This window comes from Penicillium chrysogenum (genome assembly GCF_028827035.1).
Source record: "Penicillium chrysogenum strain IBT 35668 chromosome Unknown utg000001l_segment0_segment0, whole genome shotgun sequence".
Taxonomy (NCBI): Eukaryota; Fungi; Ascomycota; class Eurotiomycetes; order Eurotiales; family Aspergillaceae; genus Penicillium; species Penicillium chrysogenum.
The window spans coordinates 1,370,320-1,397,019 of NW_026622749.1; the positions used below are offsets into that span (position 1 = coordinate 1,370,320).

Sequence of the window (26,700 nt, forward strand, 5' to 3'; positions counted from 1 at the left end):
TTACTAGATCTTATATCACACGAGTGTCTCAGATGGGAAACCAGAACAAATCGAAGTATATATAAAAGCAAATAGACGAGAGGTAAATAACAACTAGACCAAATCAGACCAACAAAAACGAAGCAAAATAGCATGTCCACATATGTACACATTCCACCCAGCTCGAGTGCCACTACTCCGTTCTCTCCTTACATAGCCGCGAAGTCTCACTCAAGTAGACGGGGCCACATCGAGGCTGAATATACCATCCCACTTGCACCGCGCCATAGGGTACTCCTGCTTCTCGCATTTCCACGAGTCGCCACTCACAGTGGCCCGCCCAGTCTCAGAGCCGTCTGCGCGGGAGACTCCCAAATCGAACTTTTCGATATCATAGATTCCATTTGGGAGGTGGAGCTGGTAAGCCTTGTCAGAGCAGTTGTAGGTCTTGTTTCCAGGCATTCCAATTGACCTGTATAAAAGTCAATATCATTCATGTCTTTTGCTTTCGGCTTATAGGGGATCCTGAACCCATAGATTGGAACATACCAGTAAGCAGAGCATTTAGTGTCTGTGTTCGTGTTTGGGTCTTTGACAGCAAAAGAGAGAAGGCAGGTTTGTGGAGGGGTCGTGCTGGGGATGGCGGCATTGAGATTTGTAAGTTGCAGCGGCTCTAGGGCGGACACCTTAGGGCTAGGTGCAGCCAGGATGGAGGTGGTAGTCGCCAGGATGAGAGCGGAAATTGAGATGGCCTTCATTTTGCTGGACTGATGTTGGTTGTGTTGTTTCCTTGGGGTTATTGTTGGATTATTTACTGCTGTTGGAGTGTATACCGACGGTGTTGGCGACCCTCTTATACTTCATGTTTTCTTGTACATATACCTGAAAAGTTCAACTGAGACATGAACACGAGAAATAGACACGTAAGATGAAGATCGTGATGAATGTTGACGTAGAGCTACGCTGAGGTATTGTAACTCAGCTGGGCAAACCTATTTGGATCCCCAGGTTATCGAATGATAATCTATTTCCGTTGAAACAAAGTACACACACAGCCCTACACGTCAAAAAGGCGATACGATCCAGAAAATAAGGCCCTCCACTGACTCTCGATCTGTGCTTATTGTAGATACTTTCACCGCTAAACCTACACGTGGTTATTGGCTCCCGCTATTTGCTATTTTTGGTATCAGGCGGCCAGTCTACACAGCCCTGTATTATTTCCGATATTAGAACAGACATATTCTCTGTATTATTAGTTGTCTTGCCTTAAATATTTGCTCTAGTGAGCAGAGACTTAGTAAACTACAGCTGAACTCAAAGTTATATAGATTGTGCTTTGTGTTACTTGCCCTAACAGCCCCAGGTACCCAATATTTAGCCCGTGCGCCTTTTTTTGTACACGTACATATCTACTGTGTTCTAACGCAAGGCTTTCATATAAGCTATGTACCGAAAAGAGGTATCCTTTCCCTCAGCTATCTAATCTCACCACCATTTCCAGGGCTACAACTTACTCACAGATAATTGACAAAAACCAACTGTATTCATTCATATAAAGGAGATATATAGCAAATATTCTAAGTAGGGTGTAAATACCGATATCATCTGATAACCTGAAAGTAAAACTGTTAAGGACCGACGGTCTCCATATAAGGTTCAACCCTCAGACAAGGAGGGCACCTGCTACACGCCATCATCAGGATGGTGGTGCATAATCAGGAGGAGCTGGAGAAGAGCCACGGTAAGGAGGAGGCGGGCTGGCATAGCGCTCAGGGAAAAGATCAGCCAAGTCCGAATCGGAGGACGGAGGCAGCTGCGGCGCGCCTCCAGTCACATCTCCGTCATAGAGAACTACAATAAAGACATCAGTCGGGGAAACACCCCCGTGATACACATGCCGCAACAGATACAGAAGACCTCCGCCGGGACGAGTACCAGCATGGGTAGACATGATGGAGTGGTAGCGGACCCCAGACCCAGTGCTATGGGCGAACACAGCCATAAACATAGGCGGGGCTGGGATATCTAGCAGGAACCGGTCAACACCCTGGGTCTGCTGAACAGTCGACTGGATCTGAACCCACTGGCTGCGGAAGTAGAGGTCAAACCCCTGTGTCCACTCTCGGTCAAGGCCGGAATCTGCGAGGGCGGCGCATAGGGTCCAGATAAGGTGGTTCTCGTTGATCCACTCGGTAATCACTGTCTCTGGCCAGGAAAAGGAGAGCTGTCGGCCAACGTGGCACCGTATAGATGCCTGGGGAGTGATCTGCAGATCTTCGACTGGTCCGCCGGCGAGTTCTGCGACCTGTGCCCACCGCTCAAGCTCGTCAGATGACATGATGATATATGGGCTGCAAAACTTACACGATTGTAGCGTAGTAGAGTATGGGATTGAATGTGGATGTTGGCTTTGGAGCAGTGTAGAATATACCAATGTCGGTGAATTCCTGTTATTCATGCGAAGAGGGAAGGGTTTATATAGCCCTAGAGAGTCTGGAGCACTGGACCCGAGAGACAATGACTTTATTAGACATGAAAGAAATTAAAGACATCGAAAGGTCTTTCTTTTTAGTCAGATAAGGGAATGAAAGCTTTCTTTTGTTGCCAAACACCATGCTGCCCTTTGTTGAACGAGGCCCGGAATATCCAACAAAGCCTCGCGGGAAAATGCAAGAATCCTCCATACATGACTTGCCCAATCAGAGAGGAAGAGACAGAAGCACCTGGCAAGGGTATAGTCGTAGAAGAGGTAATAGCCATGAGACAGTCAATATAAGCATGCCGGAGATCCAAAAGGGAATACTAAGCATTGCTACTCAAAGCGAGTCTGTATTCCAAAGTTGCACCATCAAGCTTGCATTGTTAATAGCCATAAAAAACCCCATTGCTTCCAATAGTGCTGCTGAATATGATATTTGTTCCTATGTAGGTGCTTCTCCGCTTTCTGGGCCTCCCTATTCATTAAAAGCTTCTAAGGTTACGGTTACGGATGTCTGAGGCCCAATGGCACCTTCCGATATATCTCTTACCGATTTGAACCCTAACTCATATTGAAACGAGCAAAGACATTTTATACAGACCATAGTGAGACAGCATCTCAGGGAAGGAACCATGTAAACAGACATCTTGATTGGGAAAGACCCTGGGCAACTGAACCACATCAGCAATGGCCTTCCTAAGGCTAAGAGATACCCCGGGAGTCTCAACAGCCCACATCCAAAGAAACCAAATGTCAGGAGTTTCACACTTTCACACGTGCTTTTATAAAAGGAAGTACTATGTACAACTTCTGAGTTCCCCAAAGCCCATACCTTTATCGTCTTTCCAAACTCCACCGTCATATAAACCGACACAACCATCTGATTTTATTAAAATACAATCGCAATTATCTCGCTTCCATCTTATCTGCATTTGTTTTTCACATATTCAATCCAATCATTTACCTTCGTTCCATCATCCAATTCTCAGAAACCTGGACGACCATGTCCATGCCCATGCCCATGTTCCTGGCCGTATCCATGTGGACCCGGATGCGAACCATATGGCGGGGCATCGTGAGGGGCGTGTGGCTGCGGATGGCCGAAGTGGTCATTTTGCTGTCCATAGTAGGAAGAATTTTGCGTGCCGCCATAATGCTGTTCATGATGTTGATTATGCTGGTAGCCGTAACTTTGTTGAGGTACGTGCTGAGGCTGGTGGTAGCCTCCATGCTGCTGTGGAGGAGGATACGAGGTTTCGTGACTATCCCCTGGCTGTTGACTCTGGTATGAGCCATGTTGGTTCTGTTGGTTTCCTTGGTCGTTAACATCGCGTGTCAATCCACCAGGGAGGAAGTTGGAGATTTTGCTTTCGAGTTTGCCCAGGTTAGACAAGCCGGGGATGCTAGAAAGTTTGTCCCAGGGCATGCCAGACGAGCTGTTGTTTGATTGGTTTTGGTGCTGATTTTGTTGGGGGAGGAAGGAGGAGAATCCACCAGACGAATGCCCGCCAGTGTTACTGTGTCCGTGACTCTGGCTTTGGCCGTGCGAGGCACCACCCAATGCCGCAAATCCACCATGACCACCGGTGTGAGTGTGGCTCACTCCACCAGTGTTTCGACCAGATCTCACGCCCTCGGAGCTGAGGATGGAGTCAAGGGAGGCGCCGCGATCTGAGCGGCCGTGAGCCCACTTCTCAACGGCCTCGAACATTGCACGATGGGCATCATTACGCATATTGCGCAACGCTGGGTGGTGGAAAACTTGCATGCAGTCATTAAGGACCTCGTGCTCGGGGACGTCGATGTGTTGCCAAGCGTACAGAACACGAGGCACGACGTACTCCACGATGGAAGAGGCGACCCGTCCGGCGGGCTCATTCAGAATGTTGGCAAAGTGGTCCTTGGAGAGCAACGAGTGGGTGGGGTCTGTGCAGTGAGGATCGGTCCATGGTTCGTACTGGTGCTTGCCAGAGGCATCAATAACACCAGCTGATCCAGTCTGCATGGACTTGGAAGCAGCTTTGATCAAAGGTCGGATAAAAGGCGATAGGAGCGACATGATGAAGACGGTCAGAGTCTCGGAGATCTTCTCGACGAGTGACTCCAAGCCTGGGATTTTTTCGATAACCGAGTTCAATTTCCGCATCACCTTGTCCCGGAAGGCCAAGATGGGATAAATCTTGGCTACTGTCTCCTGAGGGTTGAGATCAGGCATGCTGCTACCTGAAGACTGAGTTGGCCCCGCACGGGTCCGCTCGTGGCTATTAAAAGAAGACTGCGCATAGCCGGTCCCAGAACTACCACTCTGGTTGGCCATTCCTTGTGCCGCCGAGGACCTCTTGAGACCCTCGGCCTCGCTGACGAGGTCCTTGGTACCGGGGATCTTGCCCAAGAGCCCAGTCAAGGCATTAAGGGAGTTGTTCGACTGCGCATTCTGTTCGGCATTACCGAGCGCAATATCCATCTCGTTGACCTCAGATTGAGTGAAGTGATCATCTGCCTCTCCCATCACGGAATGGAAGAAATCGACCATACCAAATGTTCCCGTGACAAGCGGGAAAACACGACGCCCTTGAAGGTTGATCTCGGTGGCAGTGCCCGTATGCGTGAACACGTTCTTAAAACCCATCTCGCGCAACGCCAACTCAACATAGTTGGTGTGTGCGGCGAAATCCTCCAGCGTGTGTAGTCCCTGCCCTAGACACCTGAGTGCTTCGCACAGATCCTCCTCGCTGCCTTTCTTGTGTCCGCCATTGGTGTAGGTCCGTCCGTAGTGGATACTGCGGCTGAGACTGAACTTGATATAGGCAGCGCTGGTGGCCCAGTCGCCACGCTCATTGGCGATGTAGTTCTTCATACCGGTGGTCGGGTCGATTTCGAGTTCAACAGCACGAACGGGTGGGCGCAACCGCTTGTCATATTGGCGTGCATCTTCGTTATCGGCATAGTCCTTAGGGTTACTGCGAGAAAGAGGACGATCAGCACAAATGACCAAGAACAGATCTCAAGCTGGACTTACTCGATATGTTCCTCGGGACGGTAGACACCCAAGCGATCTGAAGTCACCTCAAATTCACCCGTGGCATAGCCGAAGCTCAGGAACGAGAGGACCCACACCAAAACACGGATCGTATCGGCCTGCAGATTTTTAAGAGTGCCAACGTCCATTGCCTGTGAGCTACAGAAGCAGTCAGAATCTGTCGGTCTTTCGATTCTTTGGTAACTCACTAATCGCGCAACCAGTTGCCAAAATACACACGCTTGATCATGGTGGAGGTCCATTTGTGGCCGGAGATGAAAGCCAGCGTCTTGATGACATCTTCGATATCACCATGGCGCCAGTTCTTGCCTTCGACGGCGGAGATAGAGGCGATGTTTCCAGCTCCGAAAGCATGTACTTGCGGGAGTATTAGGAGCAGAACTAGCAGGGCGGAGCCCGCGTGGAGGAGGGGCATGGTGGGGGTTGAGATATGCGCAATGGTTATTTCCCTAGGTATTTGAGGAAATAGGATGGAATATCCCCAAAGGACAGAAGCTAGAGAAGTTAAAGGAAAAGGGTTCCAGGGAAGAAAGATCAAGTGTCATCTCGAAAACTGCAGACGACTCAGCCTTCTAGCTCTTGGCTGTTCTTGGCAAATTGTGTGAGCCCCATGACGTGTTTTGGAAGAAATCAATTTGCCTAGAATGAGTTTGTTATGTTTGGTTTATTATTAGGACTAAGACACTCGATATGTACATAAAATACATATAAATAAATACATGCATTTACATGCCTTTACATATGTACGTCGTATGTAAAATAACAGTCCCGAAAGGTCACATCTAGAGATCCACGGTAGCATCGACGGGAATTTCTAGGGAAGCAGGTAAATGCGACATTGCGTCGTATTGTTGTTAGTTTCAACCCCGCAATATAAATTTCACCCGTTCTCCAGATATTTCCCAGATCTCCAGGTACTCAACTTCCAATTGCTTAGTACTCTTCTACCATTTCTCTACCAAAATGTCCACCCCACACCTAGACGCCCTCAAACGCGATGGCTTCGTAGTAGTCCGCAACCTCCTAACTCCAACCGAGGTATCGCACTACCGTGAAATTGCCACAAAAGCAACAACCCTAACCCGCACCGGAAGCTGGCCACACTTCCGTACCGTCCCGAAACAATTCCCACCCTGGCCGACAACCGTCCCGCCCGCCTCGGAGGGCGGAATCTGGGGCGTGCAGCACCTAATGCACCCCGAGATGCCAGGACGGGACAGTTTCGCACGATGCTACTTCTCTCCCACGATTCTCGCCGTAGCGGAGGAGCTAATGGGTGTTGAGAACACCGCCAACAGCGAGACCGAGCCACTGGTCATGGAACTGTTCAACCTACTTGTGGCGCCGGAAACTAAAGATTTCGAGCTCCGCTGGCACCGCGACGATATCTCCGAGCACGCGACTGCCGAGGAAGAACTCACCCAGCTTGCGGCTAAGGCGCCTGGAGGCCGTCAGTCGCATTGCCAGTATAACTTGGCGCTGTGCCCGGATGCATCGCTGATTGTTGTGCCGGGGACGCATGCGCGTGCGCGCACGCAGGTCGAGCGTGAGGCGGATCCTTATGCGGCTGAGTTGCCGAATCAGTTGGTTGTTGAATTGCAGCCTGGAGACGCGGTGTTCTATAATAGTAATATTTTGCACCGTGGGGTTTATCGGGGGAAGAGTGAGGGTGGGGCTGAGACGAGGTTGACTTTGCATGGAAGTATTGGGTTGAAGGCTTCTGGGGATGCAGGTGATGATGTCGAGGAGAAGAAGAAGGTTAGGGCTACTGCGGTGCTGCAGCATGGTGTTGGCGCTTGGGTTCACCGTGAGGATGCTGCCTTTGGGCTTGGCGAGAGGCCTGAGAGGATGAGAGCTAATCTTGTTGAGATGGGGACTGGGGAAGGGGTTGGATTCTCTTTGCAGGGGTAGACTTTTCAAGGTTGCTTTGGAAAATTGTGAATATTGATGTTGATTGTACATATCTGCGCTTCCAATAAGTCTGTCAAACGATAGGAACTAAGGTGGACTAGTACCTACTGTTGGTACTAAGAGAATTGTATATACACGGAGACTGGTAATTGAAAGCTCTGACTTACCAATATGCCACCCAAATAGCTTCGCATCCCATAGAATAGCGTACTCTTTACTTAGAATACAAAATACTATGAGCAGTTTTTCTTAGCCAGCAAGAGGGCATGGATACTTTGCCAAAAATTCATCAAGTTCAAAGAGGCTGTTAATTCAACAGCACATGGATCCTGATCTATATTAATTTTGCATACAACCCATTGTCATAAATATGATGTGTCGGAGCTATTGAAGGCCTCAGACCTTCTAGTCACTGCCATGAATGTATCTTATGCAGTATATCCCGTCGATGATGATTTTGTTTCCTTTTACTCGTCGTAGAAAGAGAAACCTCAGAACCCATCCGTATACTCTCTAACCAGACGTTCGATCTCGTGTTCAATGGACATTGCTTCCTTGCGGCTTGTCCGTGGAATAACCAAGAAAATGGCAATAAAGTGTTCAGGCATAAAGGTGCTAGAGGATGAGGTGCTCCGCTTTATGACATTTTTACTTGGTAAGTGCTTATACCTAGTAGGCCCTATCGGGTGTCGTGGCTACTCCAAGATACTAGTGCAGTCAGCAGGGCTCTATTCTTGCCAAGCCACTTCCCCTGTTCCTATTGAGTACGTTCCGAGATAAAGCCTTCGTTTTTCATGTACTCGGCGAGCCAGGGGATGCCGTGCGGGAACTTGTCGGTGTCCCACTCTAGGGAGCCGGTATCGGCACGGTCGTGGAACATCCAGCAGTCATCCAGCGTGAGGCGGTCATATCCTACGTCTAGGAGGCCACACTTTCGCATTGCTTGTGCTGTTTCGGTGAAGAGCGTTTCGTTGCGTGCCCAGTTGTTGAAACATATCGGGGTGCTGGGGCTAAGCTTGGGTTATCAGTGGAGGCTTCCACGGGTAGCAGTTGGAACGCTATAAGGCCGGCCATGCTCCGGGCCGCCAAGGTTTTGGGCGCGAGTGGCTTCATGATGACTTTGCAATAGGGAAGTATAAACAAGAAGAGATGCGATATACTATGCTTTGATGGCGCAGGCTTGTAATCGGCTGAGGTGCATGTTGCACAGCATGCTGGGCCGTTTTATGTTATCCAGGACCTTCGCTCAACCTTCATTCACTTCCTCACTGGCTCACTCTCAAGGATTCTCCGCACCGATGTCGCATCTACAACACACTGGGGTCTGCAGTGATGGCGGGGGACGTGGTAAGTATTGCGACGGTACCATCGATATATAGCACCTTTAATGAAGTAGCATATATCAGTATACAACACAAGAGTACCTCGAAGGTACGGAGTAGACTGAATCTGATTCCAAGATCAGGAAAGAACGCCGATCTCCACGAGAAGACAATTTCGAACTGTACCCAATCAGAGTGCCACGGAGCTTTAGCCCAGAGCCGTGGAGAAAAAAAAAAGGATCTGGGAGGACGATCGATCACATTTTCAGGTGGTCGATGTGTGGCACAGCTGAACCTGCATGGATGACGGGGATGCAAAAATCCGGACTTTGTTGAGTGGAACCCCCCGCCCTAAACTTCCAAGGTTCAACGGCTTTTCCGATTTCCCCGATTGTCTTCTGGGGAATTGATCTTTGAATTATACCCTGCAATACTACTACAGTAGAGTGGTATTGCCCGTAATGCCCCCAGAGTCAAAGACCAAGATACGCCCGCAGCAGTCGTGCCTTCGATGTCGCGAGCGCAAAGTGAAGGTACACGGATACTCTCTCTATCTCTCGACAGCCCAACGTTACTATCTTCACTCCCCTTATATAATTCCCAACTCACTAACCACCCCTCTCTTTTACCAGTGCGACCGCTCTATCCCATGCCGCGCCTGCTTAACCCGCGGCCTGGAAGCAGAATGTACCTACCTAACAACAGCTGAAGACCGCGCCCATATCAGCCAATCCGAGATGATTGACCAACTACGCCGCGAGGTCGCGCAGCTGCGGGGGGCGTCTGAACCAAGCTCCACGAGAGTCAAGTCATAGCCAGAGTCAGGGTCAGACTCAGCGCCAGCGCTCACGCCCGGACCAAGGGGCCGGGCCTGTCCCAGGGAAGAGCCCGACTTGGACACAACATGCACTTACGCACACGGGCTACAACTACGACAGTCAAATCCATGGCAATGGCTCTGGATATGCGACCGGCGCTGGCGCTGGCGCTGCTTCGGCTAGGGGTACCCCGGATACTGGTGAAGGTAGCTGGCGCGGGTCGTCGCCATCTTCGTCGATCACGACCATGACGAACTCTGCGACTGTTACTAGTCCTGATAGTACGGGGAGTGAGAATGGGGCTGGATCTATGTCTACTTTGTCGCGGTCGGCTTCTGCTTCGGCTTATCCTGTCGCGACGGGGTATGGGCCGCAAGTTGCGGAGCTAGATGGGTCGGCTACAGTTGAACCGCTTGCTTTTGGAAGTATGTTCGATTTTGTTTTACCTCTTTCTGACGCTAGTATTAACTTTGGCAGATGCTCTAGAGGATACGACGATGTTCGGTTATTATACAGGAGGCATGGCCTCCGCTCCAGCGGACATGCCCGGAACAGTCCAGCTACCGATGCAGGGTCTCCCAGTGCACGGGTTACACGCGCAGGATGCGATGTTAGGGATGCACCGCCCGCCGCCATACGGAGGACATAGCGATGATTATATGCTTGATGGAGGAAAATCATTGCCATACTCACAACACACTGGCTATCCCGCACCCATACCAACATCAACAGTAACACATTACGGGGAGGGATATTCAATACGAAATGAAGATGAGAGGCCTCATGCGTATCATCAGTGGGGGCAAGATGCACACGGGAATCCGAATTTAAATCCGAGTCCGTACCAATTCCCGCATACGCATATATACCAAACCCCGTCTCATTATTCAACTATCAACCCCATCACCAACGTCACTGCCACCAGCACAAACATCAACACCTATACAGATGCACCCTTCTCCCTACCCACCCCGCCCTCGGGGGCTGCCAGCCCCAGTTCCCTGGACCGTCCTTCACCAACAACCATCATGAACTCAATGCCAAACTCCTGGAAGGGCGAGGGGAAACGGGAACTGCTGGAGATCCTGCTGGAAACAATTGGCAGCTGTGACGAGAAATATTTACCTCAGGTGATTCGGGTCTTGCGGACGAGTCCTACCCCTGAGGAAGCTGTTTCGGGGGTTTGTCAGGTTCTCGGGATTGGGACCGGGTGAGGACGGTATAAGCGCACACTCGAACCGAGCCGTGGACGCGGCCAAGGTCTGTTGTCGTGTGCACATACGAATGCGTTGGAAAGGAGTGGTTCAAGTCAGGTTCAGAGCTGGGTCTCTAGAACAACCACCCGTTGAATGTGGGTAATATCGCCTAGATCGCTGGTCGATACCAGGCAAGAAAAGTCATGGTGAGACCGTCTGAGACAGGATCACCACACTGCAGCACTCATCCTCCTGTCCTCTCATGCTTCACGATACCCATGTCCACATGAATATGAACAAAATGAAACGAACAGTCTAGTATATAGAAGTCTCCATACATTAATGGGCAGAAACATGGTCATCAAGCCATGATTCATGTCGACAGAGATGAGAGGTCGACAGAGGTATTCTCAATCTCAGATTTAGGTCGTGGGTATCATTGTCATAATCATCATTGTACAGTCCCAAGTCTCAAGACGCCTCATAATCAGTGGATAAATCGTCGAAGGGCCGCTGTCCGTAGACAAAGTGGAAGCGCACGTAGAGGTGGTGTGAGCTGTTCATCAAATCCGCTCGAGCCCTCTCCATATGCTCCTGCGCATCCTGGTATGAGAGGCCCAGGACACGGGTGAAGAGAGCCAGTGAGTATGGCTCAACGGTTTCCATGGTACACGCCTTCCCGATGCGACCGATTTCCTTGTAGCGGCGGTTCTTGGCCCAGCCACCAATAGGACTCTGAAAGTAAGTCAGTATGGAAGGAAAAAAGGAAAAAAAGAAAAAAAGAGAAAAAAAGAAATAGTGAATAGTGACCATACCTTATAGATATCATCAGTAACATTCGCAAACCCCTGCTCATCCATCCACGGCGAAATCTTCGCCGCAACATCCATGGGCTTCCCAAACTTCTTACTAGCCTGGGTCAATAATCCCGCCCAGCTATTGATAGAAGTAGCGCGCTCATGGGTCCCATCATCGGAACGCACACAATCCTCAAACTCCTGCGCCTCAAACCACCCGCCGGGCTTAAGATGCTGATACGCCTGCTTAATCAGCTTCGGCCAATCGCCAATTCCACCGGCCATCGTTCTTAAATGGATATAGTCGAATGCCTCGCCGGGCGAGAACGTCCAATCACTCTCCGCATCGTCGATATAGAAGCGGCAGTTGGGCGGCGACCAGTTCGGCTGGATGGGGCTGAGATCGGTACCGATGACATCCGCCTGCGGGTAATCTTCGGCCATTTCCAGGGCCCATTCGCCGGGGCCGGTGCCTATATCGAGAATGCGGCGCGGGTGGGAGTCTTGTATTGGTGCGCGGTGAAGATCCCCGCCAAGGAGAAGTTTGAAGAGGTGGTGCGTTAATGCTAGGCGGTCTTGTTCTTCTTCGTCGTTGGGGAGGGGGTATTGGCCGTTGCGGTAGGCGTGGTAGCGGCGGCCATTTTCGTAGCAGTAGTCGCGGACGGAGGAGGCGAATGAAAGGTTTGAGCCTGAGATGGTCTGGACGTCGAAGAGAGAGTCGTCATCGCTTGTCTGGGGGTTGTTAGTGATGTTTGAGGGGGGTTGTTAGTGATGTTTGAGAGGGGGGGGTTATTGAATTATAAATTAGGAAAAAGAGTGGGAGAATTGGGGTTGGAGATGAGCAAGGAGGGCGACCTGTTTTGGGGTGTTGGAAGGTACATGGACATGGGGTAGGAATGGGAGCGAAGAAGTGGAAGGGAATGATCTACTTACGTCGACCTGGATGCGTTCATCGAGGTTGGGTTGTGGCATGGTGAGAAAGGGGGAGGTAGAAAGGTTGGGGGAAGAGAGAGAGGTAGGAAGGGAGATTTTTATTTTCTCCCTTATGAAGAGGAAATAGAAGAGGGGAATGAAATGAAGCTATCAATTCCCCAAGACCTAAGAGACCCGAGAGAGAGGAACCCGGGAGAAACCCTAGCGTCATTTATTTTTTTCTTCCAAGGTTTTTCCCTCTTCTTCGGAGTACCACCTGGCCGGTTCCGTACCTTTGGCTTTGTTGACCCCGCAGTGGGAAATCCGACAGCCTGGTACGGGAAACCTTGGAACCCATTCCAAATCGGTCTGGGTTTTTGTGGATTTACAGGGATTTGGAGTGTCGATAGTCTCTAGGGGATCTTGGCTAGGACTAACTAGGTAGGAACTACTAGAGTCTTGGCAAGGAGGATTTTGTATTCTTGACTTTAATTAGCATGGACTTCTATGTTAGAGTAGAGAGGACTGACCGCTGATCATCATCCATGGGAGACGATCCCATCCTGTAAAGATCAGGTATCGTCTCTAGCATCATCACCTGCCCGGCCGATCATATTCTACCTTCAATCCTCAAATCACAGGCCTTCAAACATATTAGCCAAGCTCTAGATAGCCCCACGGAGTCCCTCTACAGGGATTATTCCGAAACATAGACCCATATAGAGAGAGTCTACAAAGAAAGTCAAGTTCTAGACTATAAAGTCCACTACTTATCTTATGTGCGTATGTGTGATTCGCCATTTATAGTTCTCCTCTGGTGGCGTTCGATGTAAAGTTAGGCCACATTGTGTATTTTCTATAACAGGAACACAGACAGAACTTCAAGTTCGAGACTTTGCCCGATAAACCTTTAATAAAATATTCCCATGGAACGCCATTAGAGTAGCTCTTGCCCTTCCCTGCATCCCGGCAGCGGTAGTGGCCCATCTTGAACCGTATGCACTCGACGGGGCAGGGACCAAATTGAGAGAGTATGTAACTATCTTGTGGAATTTCCTGAAAGAAAGAGGGGCGGAGCCTTCCTAGAGCGAGAAAGTCCAGGTGCTGATGTCGATTAAATGAATCGATTGAAGTGAGGGACTGACCACAAAGGCAAAACCAGAGTTTGGTCAAGCATATCCGTCAGCGCGACCTTAGACGAGGAATTCACTAACTGGGCGGTGGATCTCTTTCTACTCGATAGTCCCCGAGGTCGCCGATGTTACGGGTGGCCAGCCTGTACTCATCTACCAGGGCATCACCGAGCCCATATTGAACTATATGAAAAACCACAGTGACAACCCTTTCGGACTCGCTGCTTCTCCCGGCTCTGATCACCTTCTGCACATTTCCTGCTGGCGGAAGAACGAGTTTGATGGCAAGACTATCTATGCATTTGTCCACAAGTTCATGGGCAAGGCTATTGCTGAGGCTAAGAGCGTCAGCGTCTTCAATGAATATGACATTCTCAGATTTATTCATCTTAATTGTGATGGAAGGCTGCCAAAAGGAGCGACGCAGAAACTGAGTCGTTCCTTCCAGCGAAACGTTTAGGGATGTTACCCCGCGTTGTGGGATCCATGGAATAAATAGACTCAAGCGAACGGGTCGGTCCACTCGGTCCGCACCGTTGGCCAGGTCTGCCCATGGGTATGCCATTTTTCGTTTCTATATTGAAGCTACATCTGCATTTCACAACATCGCCATAAGGTATTCGTGTCAATGCAAAAGTTCAAAAGTATCCGAACTATGACCATTGATTGGAGAGATGTCTAGGGGTGGGAACTAACTCAGTTTAGTAAAGGCGACAAATAGCCTCACAAGGAGTGCGATTGGTAATCTGGAGACTCGGGATGTCGATTGGATAATAATGAAACACCTTTATTCAAATCTTTATACATACTGGTCGCTGTTTTGATGAATGCTTGCTCCTCGCTAGAAGCAGAACAATCCAGATCAGTTGCCATATTGATTATGATGATGCTATATAGCTAGGTAGCCATTCATTGAGGGGAGGTAAAAGTGCTCGAGAATTTCCAACAATGGAGGAACAAGCGTGGTGCGGTTTAGGTACCAGTACCTACCTAGGTTGATTGAGGTTGGTTAACAAAGCCATCATCATGGCCCCGAGATTCGGGGCTCGGGGTCCTGCCCAGGTGGAGCCCTAGAGGAACCTTGGAAATGGCGTGCTCGGGACGACGAAGCGGTACAAGGTGAGCACTAACACAGAATAGGAAGCCAAGAGAACGAGCACTGTAGGTGTGCCCAAGCCAGATGAGATGCAGCCTAACCCAACTGGGTACCGCGGAGATATGAAAGGGAATAACGAAAAAGAGAAAAAAGAAAAAAGATAAGAAAAAGCCGCCAGAAGAAGCAAAGAAAAACCTTCCAAGGTTGGAAGAAAGCAGGAAAAAAAAGGCAAAACTCCAAGCAAGGATTATCCCTGGTCCTTGGACCCGACTGTTTGGTACATCCCCACATGGGGCGGGTAAGCCCTGAGGGGTTCCGACTGGAAGGAATGGGGCGTCTGCAGAAACAGGGGTGTCCTGACTTGATCGTTGCGTCACCTTTCGGTGTGTACGGAATTAGGTACTTCTAAGGTTATTTTGAGCCATGTTGTAGATCACATAAAATATTGGAAACCAAGTCACTATATTTGTATGTAATTATATCATTCCCAATTACCGATAATTATCTTTTGTCAGAGCCGGCTTCAAATGGCTAGCTTGGCCTCTAGCGCAAAGTTAATTCAACAAAGAACAAAGAAACAAAATGTTGCAGATGCACATGGCGTACGGAGTCCGGAGTACTCCGTACAGGGAGTGCAAACAAAGAACTCGCATTTGTGGACAGCCCCAATTCGGTCCAGGCCAGAAGCTGCCAGGGTCCTCTACTAGGTACAAGGATGGTCATTCTACGTACGGTACTAAACAGGTAGCAAGAAAGGTAAAAAAAGAAAGGAAAAGAAAAAAGTGTTTTCACTCTGTACAAGCGACAGACATAAGTTATTGTATGTCTTATTGGCATCCATGCATCAAACCATTAATAACCTGGGCGTACTCGTAACGATAGCCTCGAATAATGTTTCACCCAGCTCCACTCACAGACTCTGCAGCTTAGCTTGTTCATCCGGAGTCAGTGCCGCATACAATTCTTGGAAACCAGGTTGCGTGGAGGCCTGTCGGAAGAAATCTACCAGGAAGCCCTGCGTTTCATCGTCTCGGCGACGCACTCCGAAGACACTCTCGGAGCCGCCCTCGCCGAAGCTCATCAGCCCCTGTTTTGTGGCTCCAATACCGAGGTCCAGGACCTGGCTGGGGATATCCTCCCAGTCGTCATCGCCGTCCTCGCTGTCAGCATCATCCAGGGCTGCCGCGGTGGCGGCATCGATTTCCTTGTTGCCAGAAGCTGCACCCAGCTCTTCGACCAGAACCTTGACGATCTTCAGGGGTGCGGGCACCGTCGTGAATTGGTCTGGGTTCTTGCGCGCCTGCGAGCGGGTCTTGATTCGGCCGGTGTCCTGGATAATGAGGTCACCTTTGACGGGTACTTCGGCCACACGTGGGTCAGCGAGCTCGTATAGTCGTGCCAGGGCGAAGATGTTCTGTTTGATCTCATCATAGCCGGCGAAGTTGACGGAGTTCTCGAGCCACTTGCTCAGGACCACGGCGAGTCCACTCTGGCCGCCCAGGTTGACTTGGGCCAGGAAGTCGACTACCTCGCGTGCGCTGATGAGAGTGAGTCGTGCGAATACGAGGATGAGACTTTGGATGAATTGCGCTTGCTGTGCTGTCGCCAGTCGCTGCGCCACGGCTTGCAGGAGCTGCGGTAGGTAGGGACCAAGGCGCTCGGAGCCGGCCCGTTCAACCAACTCTGCCGCTAGCTGACCGACCTCTGTGGCTGCGTTGTCATCGACGGCCGGGCCCAGCAGGCGGTCAATGATGACCAAAACAACTTCAAGTGCTTCCTTTCCAGATTGAGGATCACGCCAGACAACAAACTGCGCAAAGTCGTGAGAGAGCATGTGTCGCACGGCCTCCGTGGCGGGCCGGATCAATTCGGCCTCATCAGAGCCCAGCAGCAGGCGGTTCAACTTTGGCATCACCGTCTCCACGAAACCAGCGGGCATCGGCTCGGGGCTCCGCTCGGCCAGGGCGCGAAGAAGATCGGCTGCGAAGTTTGTCAAAGCATTCTCTTCAGTCAAGTTGCCCACATCAATCGCTCCCATCAACGAGGGAAGCACCTTCTCACAAAGACGCATGTAAGAATCAGGGCCACTGTCCGTAATGCGGTCCACAATATCTTCAAATGCTTCTGTGACAGTCATGGTTAACTGGAAGTTTTCGGCCCCACTACTAGCAATGTTGAACAACACGTCAATGGCAGTAGACGATAGAATCACACTAGTATCGGCCATAATAGTGTCCCGGAGGGTTTCCGCCAGTGTAACCTTGAGATCATCAGAGTCAGTTTGTTCACGAAGGTCGTGTGCAGAGATGAATTCTGAAATGGCCGCAATCACTGCAGGCTGGAATGGGCGGGCCAAGCCCGTTGGCAGGGCGGGCATCAGATCTTGTAGCACCCGAATGCAGGCCACTTGGACCACCTCGGCAGGGTCTTCAGCGATCGCCTTCAAAGTAGCCTCCAAATAAGATGATGTGGTCTGTTGGAATGACTCGCCGGCGACCTTAGACAAAGCACCAGCCACAAGGTAACCCCGAGCGCGTAAGAGCTCCTGTTCTTGCTGGGTCGCATATTGCACGAATTGGGTGAAGTGGGATGCCAGCTCAGATGAGATCTCTTGGTCCACTTCGCCAAAGTCTCGAAGCAAGCAGTTGAGAATGTACAGAGAGGCTTCCCGTGACTTCCATCTATTTGCATCATGGTCAGTATAATTCCACAGCCAAGATATAGAGCGATACTCACGAAACAGACGAATCAGCAAATATGGTGTTCATGTAGGCCAGGAGACCCTCGGCAGCTGTACCCTTCAGCCATTCACCAGCCTTGACGGCTAGATCTCCGCTGCAAGTTCGAGGAGTATAGTTGGCCGTGACAGAAGTCTCCTCCGAGAGGAAAAGGTTCACGTCAATCTCCCATAGAGCCTCCTCCTCTGTTGTAATCTGTGCATAGGAACTGGCGAGCTTCATAATTTCCGGAAGCCAGCTAGACGTGCTGGCAGTCGCACCTGCATTTTGGAGTTGCTGCTGCAGCTCTGCCTTTACCGGAGGTGCCTTCAAGAGAGCCTGGATGATATCGAGCTCCTCCAAAACGAGGAAATCAAGTGAGTGGGGAAGTCCGTCCGCATCCTCCAAACGACTCTGTCTCTCTTCCTCAATGTAGAAATTCTGGTAGATTGGTAATGCGTTGGTGAGTTCTGTCCAGACTGTTGAAAAGAAAAGCGGGCTTTGTGCGGTCAAAAGGGAAGGGAACACCATGCGGATTTTCATAAGAGTCTACGACCAAAAATCATGTCAGCAACAGCCCGGCAAGACCAAGATGAAGCACCACATACCTTGACGATTTGCAACTTTAATCCAACAATTCCTCTCCACTGCGAGGCAATTTCCCCTTGTTTGTGCTCTTCTTCCTCGCTAGGTGGCTGGGGCAGGGGTGCCTTTAAAGCTGTGTCGAAGAACGGCGACCATCCACTGAGCACTTCATCCATGAACTGCTGAATGGCCGTCTTGTGTTGTTCTAAGACCATTTCCAGGGTATCAAAACAGGAACGGAAGACTGCGACAGCCAGAGCGCGCAGCATTGGCCGTCTGGACTCGGCGGTAGCCACAGCGAAAAGGGACGAAACGAGATCGCGGGCGACATTGAAGAACTGTTCCTCACTGAACCCTGTATCGACAAGATCCAAAAGAACCTTCAGTGCACCGTGCATCTGGCCATCGGTACTGGCGGAGTCATTGATTATACGGAGCAATGAAGGGAGCAGCTCGGGCCAGTCGTCCGGGAAGTCGGCACTGGCAATCTTGCTGACAGCGTAACTTGCAGAGTTCTTCACCTTGCGCTCGGGTGTATCATTTGTCGCGAGTATCAATAGCGCCTGGCGGACGTTGGCTTTGTTCGCATCGTTGATGAGGATTTGCCCTTTGAATTCGTCGAGAATCGGGGACCAGGCGGCGGCAATGAAGGTCCGCAAGACTGAGAGGGCAGACTGGCGTAGGTTGACCGGAACTGATTCGTGCGAGGCGATTGCTGTGAGTGAAATTGCGAAGGAATCGTGGGCATAAAGGTTTCCCAGTTGGGACTCTGCGGCTCTTCTAGTGTCGGCCTTTGGCGACTGGGTGTCTGCCAGGAGCGACAGGAGTTCTTGCTCCATGGCGAGCGGACTGTAATCAATGAGGCTACTTGTGGTTCGGGGGGCAGATCACCAAGATATGAAGGAGAGAAGGAGAAAAGCCTCGAAGCCAATGGATCTCAGTCACGAAGTATTGAGAATCCACTGTTTTGCGCGCCGACAGATAAGAGAGACGCGGAGGAGGGGCAGTTCGAAGGCGGTCGGGCGTACAATTGTATACCGCCGCAAATTTCATCGTATCCCACCTGGGCAAGCTTCTTCTTTATATTCTATTTATGATTTGGTTCCAATTACTCGTGTGTGTTGATCATCTACGGGTACACATCATTATTTATATGATTCGCCTTGTCCTTGGGTCCCTGGTTATACAGTACGTTTTACTGCCTTCGTACATTGTAGATCGGGAAGTCTATGTACAAACTCCCTGATATTATTCCAGTTTTCCTAGTAACACTTATTGCTGGTTATTACCTTCGAACCCATGACACTGAGAAGGAATGAAGACATTTGAAAAAGAGATATCTAAACAGAGAATTGAAAAGGGATATCCAAAATAAAAGACGTATGGGTGTTATCTACATTGATATAACATCCCTAATACCCCGGGGTTATCTTGGAGTCAGGTTATTAAGGTCCGTCGTCAAGGAGGTCGCATATATGACCGACTACTCTTGCTGTAGATCATTATATTTCTATATCCATACATAGCAGCCCACATAATATGAAAATGCTTCGAGTCCTAGGAGGCCAAGGTGTACATCAAGCGTGCCTACGTTACGGGGATAAACTCAACTTCCTTTGTAGTTCGACAAATACAATTCCAAGGTTGTATCTTAGATCTCTAATCCTCGCGCTAAGTGTTGTACCTACACAGGTACGTGGGCTCATTCACAGTGGACACCTTCATTGCCGACTAAAAATAAATCCGAGCAAATGTTTAGCCTCAAAATTAGACGTGGCCGATTCGTCTTGGAAACGGGAGATCACTCCGATCTGCGCTAGCACCCACGCAGAAAGGCATGTTAAGGATCAAAGTCAAATAGAATGGACGGTGTGGGAAAAACAGAAATTTATTGATACGGGTCCTCCAACGCCACATTTTAGGCTTTCTTGTTCCTTACATATGTACTTTTGGCTGAGTTTTAGAAGGTATATTGTAGGGGACAGCGAAAGAGCACCAGCGATTCTTTTGACGCTTAAATCTCGATGACAAGCTCAATGTTCTTCTCTCCAATGGCATCTCGAGATAGGTCACACGATCCCCCGAACTAGTGTAATGCCAGGAACCTCCGGAGATCAGACCTCCGCCGAGGTCAGATAGCCCATTAAGGATCCAATACTGAGTACAGAGTAGCGGTTTGCCTTTTACCATTTCAGGACCTGCACCATATATGCAGCTGACTGCATGGTCCGGTTGAACTGGCTCGAGCTTCTAAGATCCAGGTTCTGATCTTTTTAGTTGATCTTATTGGGTGGTCCTTCGGAAAAGATGGGAGTTCCACTGAGCCGACTCGGTGTCATTTTGTGGAAACTATGATTTGGAAGTTACACGGTCACGCTAGGAAAATAATATGGAAAATAATATTAATAAGACCAGGATCCAGAATAGATAAAACGCAGTACGTTAAGAGGGGTATACCAATAGTAACGATTATATAGTGCAGCCCTAGAGAGTCTAGTATACCGTACTTATGCACATATACCCCTCCTCAAGCTCCGTAAAGGGTAAAGAGCTACGGAGTACAATCATGGACATTGTAGAAACAGATGGAAAAGATTGATAATCTAGTACATGAAGGATACGTTTGAACCTGCATGGCTTTTCCAAGTAGAAAGCAAAAATGATCTCGGGAAAGTGCACGCTGGTCTTATGACCGCCACTGCCGTCAGTGTAGGAAGATCATCGGGTAAGCCAGATGGTGCGTACTGCATCTTTACTGGAGAGAGTGGATAGGCGTATGATGCAGTACAGTGTACCCGGTACCTCATTGATACCTCCGGTAGTTTCCTACTATGTACATTGATGTATACCATACAAATTACCCAGGTAGACATGTAAAAGGTGTAAGAACTGTAAATATGTAACATACATGGTCTAATCTACTATGTATACCTATCCAGGTTATGTTATATGTTATATACATATGTATGTAATGTGGTTCATATAAAATCCCCTGTAATCTTCGAAGCTTGGTAGGTAAAGTACCGGAACACATATAACCAAACATTTGAATTCAGCTCGGCTATATCCCGTTGGGTCTTCACTCTGATTCCATGGTAGACGGTTTTTATATATTTTAGATACACTATGTATTTTCCCTGCCCTTTTTTTTCCCACCGATGATCGTCCCTCTTATAGAGTACCCATCCACCAGTGCACAGTGGGGAAGAAAAAGAGAGGCGAAAAACTGTGTGCCCTTCTTTTCTCCATACAAATATGGCATAATACTGGAAACCGTATACTGTATACTGTACACTGTACACTGTATTTTTCTTTTTCTTTTTCTGTTTCTGCTTTTCCCTCCAACTTTACTACCATCTCTGCCGTGCTAAACTACCTAGGTACTACACAAGACCTTGACTAAAAAAATATCAAAAAGTTCGAGATAGAAATTGTAATAGATGAGAAAAACAAATAGCATCAAAGAAACGAAGTAAATCGAAGAAATGGGATTCTGCAAACCCATGTTGCACGTGACATAAACCGTGACCCTTCCAACCAACTTACGTCCGCCTTGTCCGCCTTTCTTCTGCTTTTCCCCTCGATGAGAGAGTGTGAGGTACATCCCATCGATTCATCTCTATAACCTCTTTTCTTTCCTCATTATTTTCCAACTTGGGCCCAGCCCTCTTTTCCCCTAAAAAAACATTCCCTCGAGGGTTACCGTCTCTCAAAACTTCCCCTCCTTTCCTTCGCTTTAACGCCCCTCCTCGAATTCCCCTCCCCAAGGGTTCTTAAATCTAAAAAAAAAAAAGTGATCACTCTCTTGCACTTGGGATCGTCACTCGGGAATTATATGGTCTTTCTATCCCTCATGCTCTGAGGCTTGCTTCTACTTGTCGTTTTGTCCACCCAAGCGTACGTTTCGGATTTCCTTGACACAAACAACCCCCTCCTCCACGCCCTATATACCCAACCATCTTTGCCCCTCATAGACCTCGCTTCCATGCCGCGTCGAGTGACTATATTTTGTCGCTCTACTCACCCTGATCTCATCAGCCATCTTATCCTGCGGATCATCGTGACCCGCCGCCTCGCTGGCCGGAGTATCGGGGGACCCAAAAAACTTTGACCGGTTCCAAAACATAAACAACACCTGGAAAATTTATTGGACGTGACGTTGACCGATGGCTTAGAAAGGTAGAGCGATGATTAGCTTTAGGGTGGAACATCATTCAGATTCTTCGAGACTTCGTCAAGACCACCCTCACCGCGGAAACGATACCGAATCGTTTGACGGCAATGCCGATTGCCAGTGAGAGCAGTAGTACCACTACCACCACCATGACCACTTTCTCCGCCCCGGTCCCTGCTACCAAATCGCTGCCTACAAATCAGTCAGCGCTAGCGGCCTCCTTCACCAATTTCCTCACCGTCTCCGTCCATCAAATCCTATTTCTGCGCTCCGTCTATCCGCGCGCGACCTTCCTTCCTGTGCGGGCATACAACTATCCCGTCCGACAATCCCGTCACCCAAAAGTCTGTGACTACATCAACGATGCTTCAATCGCAGTCGGAACGGAGATTCTCAAAGGCACAATCACCGCAGTCAGTATCATCATTTCATCTCTTCGCACAAATCAGCCCCTCGAACGATATGCCTTTGATCTGTCGGGCTTCCCGCGTGCGCCTGCGGGAGAGGTGAATACCACATTTGAAGACAGAAATGAAGATTCATCTAATCCAGGTGCCCCTGTCTCAGACCGGGGGCCCGCACCAACCTCGGTCGATCTCGAGGCACAATTTCGAGCATGTCTAGCGAGACTCGCTTCAGCCTGTGCCCGATTGACTCCACTTCCACGCGATGACGAGTTCAGTTTCACTGTCTGCATTGAAGTGCGGGAAGATGCTTTACCACCGGCGGGGACTACCAAGGAAGAACAAACCTGGATTGTGGCGGAACCGGGCAAGGTGCACCTACGATCATGCACTGCGCCATTTTCCGTCTCTAAGCTGCGGAACGGCGAGCCCCAGCAAGCGCCCCCCAGGGTCTCGAATGGCCGTGCCAAAACAGTACCCGTACGACGTGTTGAAGCCGGCGAGCTTCGGTTGGAGCTGTGGGTAGAAGAGGCACGACAGAAATTTAACGAACCGGTGGACTCAGAGCAGCCACCATGACCTCGAAATTTCCGATCCTATTTCAGGCCTTGGGGGAAATCATGTTTTTTTGTTTTTTATCTCTTTTCATCTTTCCTATCTTTTTTTACCCCCCTGTCCACACCCAAATTCTGTCTCATTCTTGATTTAGCGTGACCAATGATCGAACATACATGATGGACGAAGGAAATTCTGGAATTGCCGTCCGCAAGTGGCGCAAATACATAAAACGGGGAGCGGACGACTTTTGGGACTCACATGGCATTTACTTACATAGATCAGGTTCATATCTTTCCTTTTTTGGTACTTCATTCCCAAGTGCTCATTCTTCTCCCCATGCTCTTCTTCTCATTCTCACTTTCATGACGCTCCTTCTCCATCCTTCTTTTCTTATTTGCCACTGGGCTTTTTTTTTATAGCTTTTCGTTCACCTCATTTTGCATCTTGCTTGATCCCTTGGGTTCTTTCTCCTCGCTGATCTTTATTGCTGCGGTCCGGCCTTTTTTTTTCATACCATCTCCCATTTTCCCGTTGTATTTCATTCGTCTCTTTTGTTGAAATCAACTACATGATCCTCTTTTCTAGCCAATTCAACTATACTAGCAACTAGTTCCCAATGTCGTCTTGTTATGTTTTTGCGTTTTCCGTGTCTGCTCTTACGCTGATGAGCCCAGTGACAATGATTCCGTCCGAAATGGAGGTACATAATGCCATAATGTCTGTTGTGTCACGAAGTTTTATCTGATTTTGGGTTCTCTGTGTCATCTGATTTACATTTCACCTCCTCTGTCTATGTTCGGTGCTCTTCTACTGAACATCCTGGACCTGGCTGATGAAAATAGGCCGCCTAAGCCTTCGGGGGGTGACTACTTAGGTATGTAAGCGTGCTAGCAGGATATCCAGTTTAGGTTAATGGATGCTGTTGAAAAGCGAACTCTAGCGAGCTATGCTCTTGTGCTTTGTCTATACCCGAAAGACCGTTATCTTCTTGTGTGGTGAAAGCCAAGAGAGAGGGAGCTACTGTCCAAAGGTGAGACTGAGCAAACATTTTAACAAGAGGAATCTGGCAAAGGCGTTTGAATGCAGCTATCTGAATCGTCTACTACGAGAGACACTTTCCAACTAGAGGTGCATGCGTACATGCATGCTCGAGGGTGCGGGAGTACATGTAGATTAAACCGATATTAGTGCCACGAGAACTAGTGGGGTTATTCGAAAGGACACAAGCATGGAGTGCACAAATGGAAATTCAACCAGCCCTATGCTAGCTGACATACGCTACCCACGCCATTCGACAGGGCTTTGAACTGCCTGTCTAAATTCCCGTACCAAGTCAAATCGTGATGCGTGAACAACCAGTTGTGTTGATGTTTGATGGATACGTAGGTAGCCAGGGGTCGTGTGATGGTTGGGAGGTAATCTTTATATTGTTGAAAACATTCAAGATCGAGTCCTTCTATAAAGTCCAAATTCCAATGTTGGTAGAACTAGAAGACTGCTTGGTTCGGGAAAATTACTACGGCAGTACATAAGTCTATTGGTATGTATGTAGTTCAGACGTCTACTAAAGGAAAGTAGTATGTATAAAAATGGTCGCGTGAGGTCAAATCCCCCGCCACACAGCATAAAAGCTTCATTCCATATATATAGAACGTCAGACTTGCAATATTAAATAAAATGAAGATCAACACAGGTCCGTACACGCGTTAATAAATAAATACAATGACATAATCGCCAAGGCTCACATGACCCGCCAAAACCCTCCGCGAGAGGCAAAAGACCGGCTCTTACGTCAAGGGCCTATAAGGACTAACGCAATGCAACATCGCTTGCCATCGCTTTGCTTCGGGACCAGTGACAAAGAGAAACACGTCTTTATTTTGACTTTGAACGTAGAAGGCAGGCGGATCCGGCCCGGATCATGATGCGGAATGCAAAGTGAGGGGATAGGAGGTATGGATTGGGTGTGGTTGGTCCAATTGTAGTGATTTAGATCGGACATACCTAGGTACTATGTTCGTGTGACCGGTTATCTTGGGAATAGAAAGTTAGAAATGATCAGTATATTATGGCATCGGGGCCCCGTCGGTCCACGGCTTAGTTTTGATCTTTTTTTGTCTTCGGAACGAACATCTTTAACTTTGGACTTTAACCCCGGATTTCTCTTTCTTATATCTCCGCACCTGCCCTTGGTTTCCCGTCTTCCCCCAACTTCAACAATTCATATACTTCAACTCTGCTCAACTCGACATGATTGCCGCAGAGATCCCATCCCTCCCCGCAGGGGAATCTCCAGACCTGATCCTGGTCCCAGCCACAGCCTCAGAGCGCATTGCCTCAATCAAGTTGAACAGCGTCGCCTGGAAAGGGCCCCTAGACGTGGAAACATATATAGAGCGCGAGAACCATCTCCTCCAACAACGCCTGACACGCGATGGCCTAACCTGCTGGATCCTAGTGGACCGCAACGAGCCCGAGGACGAGCGCACAATCCTCAGCTCGTGCGAGTCGTATAGAAAGACAGCGCTGCTCGCGCATAACGGGCAGGTGGAGAAAGTTTCTACGTACGGCGTGGGGAGTGTGTACTGCCGGCCTGATTTCCGCGGGAAAGGGTACGCAAAGCGGATGCTGGAAGAGCTGAGCACTAAACTCGAGACGTGGGAAATGGAGAAAGAGCCACGGCGGAAGTCGCTGTTTACGGTGCTTTTCTCGGATATCGGGAAGAAGTTCTACGCTCAATTCGGGTGGCGGCCGTTCTCGTCTTCCCATATGTCTTTACCGGCTGCTACGGGTGCGCTGGAGAAGGCTGTTACGAGGGATCTATTTGCTGAGGATGTTCACAAGTGTTTGTGCAGCGAGACTGTACTTGCCAAGCTGCGCGAGCAGATGTGTCTGGCGTCGCAGAAGGCAAGCGGTGCTAAGATTGCCATTTTGCCTAACTTTGACCACTTTGTCTGGCATTGGGCTCGAGAGGAGTTCTATGCCGAAAACTTGTTCTCCGAACGCTCCTCCCCTGTAGTCAAGGGCGCTGGTGATGACCAGGCTCGCGTGTACTGCGCTTGGAATCGGAACTTCGGCGAGAGACCCGAGGATAATGTCCTCTATATTCTTCGGTGGGTGTACGACGACCCCGCGTCTCCGGCGGAGGAGCAGGCCACTGTCCAGGCTATGGCTGCTATCCTCCGGCGAGCACAACAAGAGGCGCACGAATGGAACATGAGCAAGGTTGAATTCTGGAACCCTACTCCTCTTTTGCAGAAGGCTGTGGCATTGGTGGACCCGAAGGCTGAGCTCGTGCACCGCGAAAAGGAGAGCATCGCCAGTTTACGGTGGACTGGCGAGGAGCAAGGATTGGGCAAGGATGTGGAGTGGTGGTTGAATGAGAAGTACACTTGGTGCTAAACATTCATTCGTTAGAGCATCATTTCGAGAGTTTGTTTCTTTTTGCTCGTGATTCTTCCCTTTTCTGGAAGCGCGGGACTGAGGCGAGTTTGGGCGGCAGATATGATCCTGATGCTTCTAGATACGCGTGCATCATAGATTAGATGCCATTGCATCTTACGCAGCAATTGCGTT

General features: G+C 49.4%; 11 protein-coding genes across 11 annotated transcripts; 5 read left to right on the forward strand and 6 right to left on the reverse strand.

Moving 5' to 3' along the window:
* Positions 1-210: 210 nt before the first annotated feature.
* Positions 211-737, reverse strand: N7489_000543 (uncharacterized protein; the record flags this gene model as incomplete). The annotated part of the gene is made up of 2 exons (XM_056706298.1): positions 211-451; positions 529-737. The coding sequence occupies 2 exons, from the start codon at positions 735-737 to the stop codon at positions 211-213; spliced, it is 450 nt and encodes a 149-aa protein (XP_056570600.1).
* A 941-nt stretch (positions 738-1,678) lies between these two features.
* Positions 1,679-2,320, reverse strand: N7489_000544 (uncharacterized protein; the record flags this gene model as incomplete). The annotated part of the gene is made up of 1 exon (XM_056706299.1): positions 1,679-2,320. One exon carries the CDS (start codon positions 2,318-2,320, stop codon positions 1,679-1,681), a length of 642 nt encoding a protein of 213 aa, XP_056570601.1.
* A 1,126-nt stretch (positions 2,321-3,446) lies between these two features.
* N7489_000545 (Het-C domain-containing protein) lies at positions 3,447-5,916 on the reverse strand (the record flags this gene model as incomplete). The annotated part of the gene is made up of 3 exons (XM_056706300.1): positions 3,447-5,421; positions 5,481-5,639; positions 5,690-5,916. 3 exons carry the CDS (start codon positions 5,914-5,916, stop codon positions 3,447-3,449), a joined length of 2,361 nt encoding a protein of 786 aa, XP_056570602.1.
* A 548-nt stretch (positions 5,917-6,464) lies between these two features.
* On the forward strand, positions 6,465-7,412 carry N7489_000546 (phytanoyl-CoA dioxygenase family protein; the record flags this gene model as incomplete). The annotated part of the gene is made up of 1 exon (XM_056706301.1): positions 6,465-7,412. The coding sequence occupies one exon, from the start codon at positions 6,465-6,467 to the stop codon at positions 7,410-7,412; it is 948 nt and encodes a 315-aa protein (XP_056570603.1).
* A 757-nt stretch (positions 7,413-8,169) lies between these two features.
* On the reverse strand, positions 8,170-8,525 carry N7489_000547 (Glycoside hydrolase family 27; the record flags this gene model as incomplete). Its single annotated transcript, XM_056706302.1, has 2 exons — positions 8,170-8,422; positions 8,470-8,525. 2 exons carry the CDS (start codon positions 8,523-8,525, stop codon positions 8,170-8,172), a joined length of 309 nt encoding a protein of 102 aa, XP_056570604.1.
* Positions 8,526-9,195: 670 nt separating this feature from the next.
* Positions 9,196-10,766, forward strand: N7489_000548 (Zn(II)2Cys6 transcription factor domain-containing protein; the record flags this gene model as incomplete). Its single annotated transcript, XM_056706303.1, is given in 4 exon segments — positions 9,196-9,267; positions 9,367-9,537; positions 9,554-9,977; positions 10,030-10,766. 4 exon segments carry the CDS (start codon positions 9,196-9,198, stop codon positions 10,764-10,766), a joined length of 1,404 nt encoding a protein of 467 aa, XP_056570605.1.
* Positions 10,767-11,219: 453 nt separating this feature from the next.
* On the reverse strand, positions 11,220-12,517 carry N7489_000549 (class I SAM-dependent methyltransferase; the record flags this gene model as incomplete). Its single annotated transcript, XM_056706304.1, has 3 exons — positions 11,220-11,483; positions 11,564-12,277; positions 12,479-12,517. 3 exons carry the CDS (start codon positions 12,515-12,517, stop codon positions 11,220-11,222), a joined length of 1,017 nt encoding a protein of 338 aa, XP_056570606.1.
* A 1,260-nt stretch (positions 12,518-13,777) lies between these two features.
* N7489_000550 (uncharacterized protein) lies at positions 13,778-14,050 on the forward strand (the record flags this gene model as incomplete). The annotated part of the gene is made up of 1 exon (XM_056706305.1): positions 13,778-14,050. One exon carries the CDS (start codon positions 13,778-13,780, stop codon positions 14,048-14,050), a length of 273 nt encoding a protein of 90 aa, XP_056570607.1.
* A 1,546-nt stretch (positions 14,051-15,596) lies between these two features.
* Positions 15,597-18,827, reverse strand: N7489_000551 (uncharacterized protein; the record flags this gene model as incomplete). The annotated part of the gene is made up of 3 exons (XM_056706306.1): positions 15,597-17,367; positions 17,423-17,952; positions 18,012-18,827. 3 exons carry the CDS (start codon positions 18,825-18,827, stop codon positions 15,597-15,599), a joined length of 3,117 nt encoding a protein of 1,038 aa, XP_056570608.1.
* Positions 18,828-22,269: 3,442 nt separating this feature from the next.
* On the forward strand, positions 22,270-23,145 carry N7489_000552 (putative mitotic spindle checkpoint protein (Mad2B); the record flags this gene model as incomplete). Its single annotated transcript, XM_056706307.1, has 1 exon — positions 22,270-23,145. The coding sequence occupies one exon, from the start codon at positions 22,270-22,272 to the stop codon at positions 23,143-23,145; it is 876 nt and encodes a 291-aa protein (XP_056570609.1).
* Positions 23,146-25,374: 2,229 nt separating this feature from the next.
* On the forward strand, positions 25,375-26,526 carry N7489_000553 (uncharacterized protein; the record flags this gene model as incomplete). Its single annotated transcript, XM_056706308.1, has 1 exon — positions 25,375-26,526. The coding sequence occupies one exon, from the start codon at positions 25,375-25,377 to the stop codon at positions 26,524-26,526; it is 1,152 nt and encodes a 383-aa protein (XP_056570610.1).
* Positions 26,527-26,700: the final 174 nt, after the last annotated feature.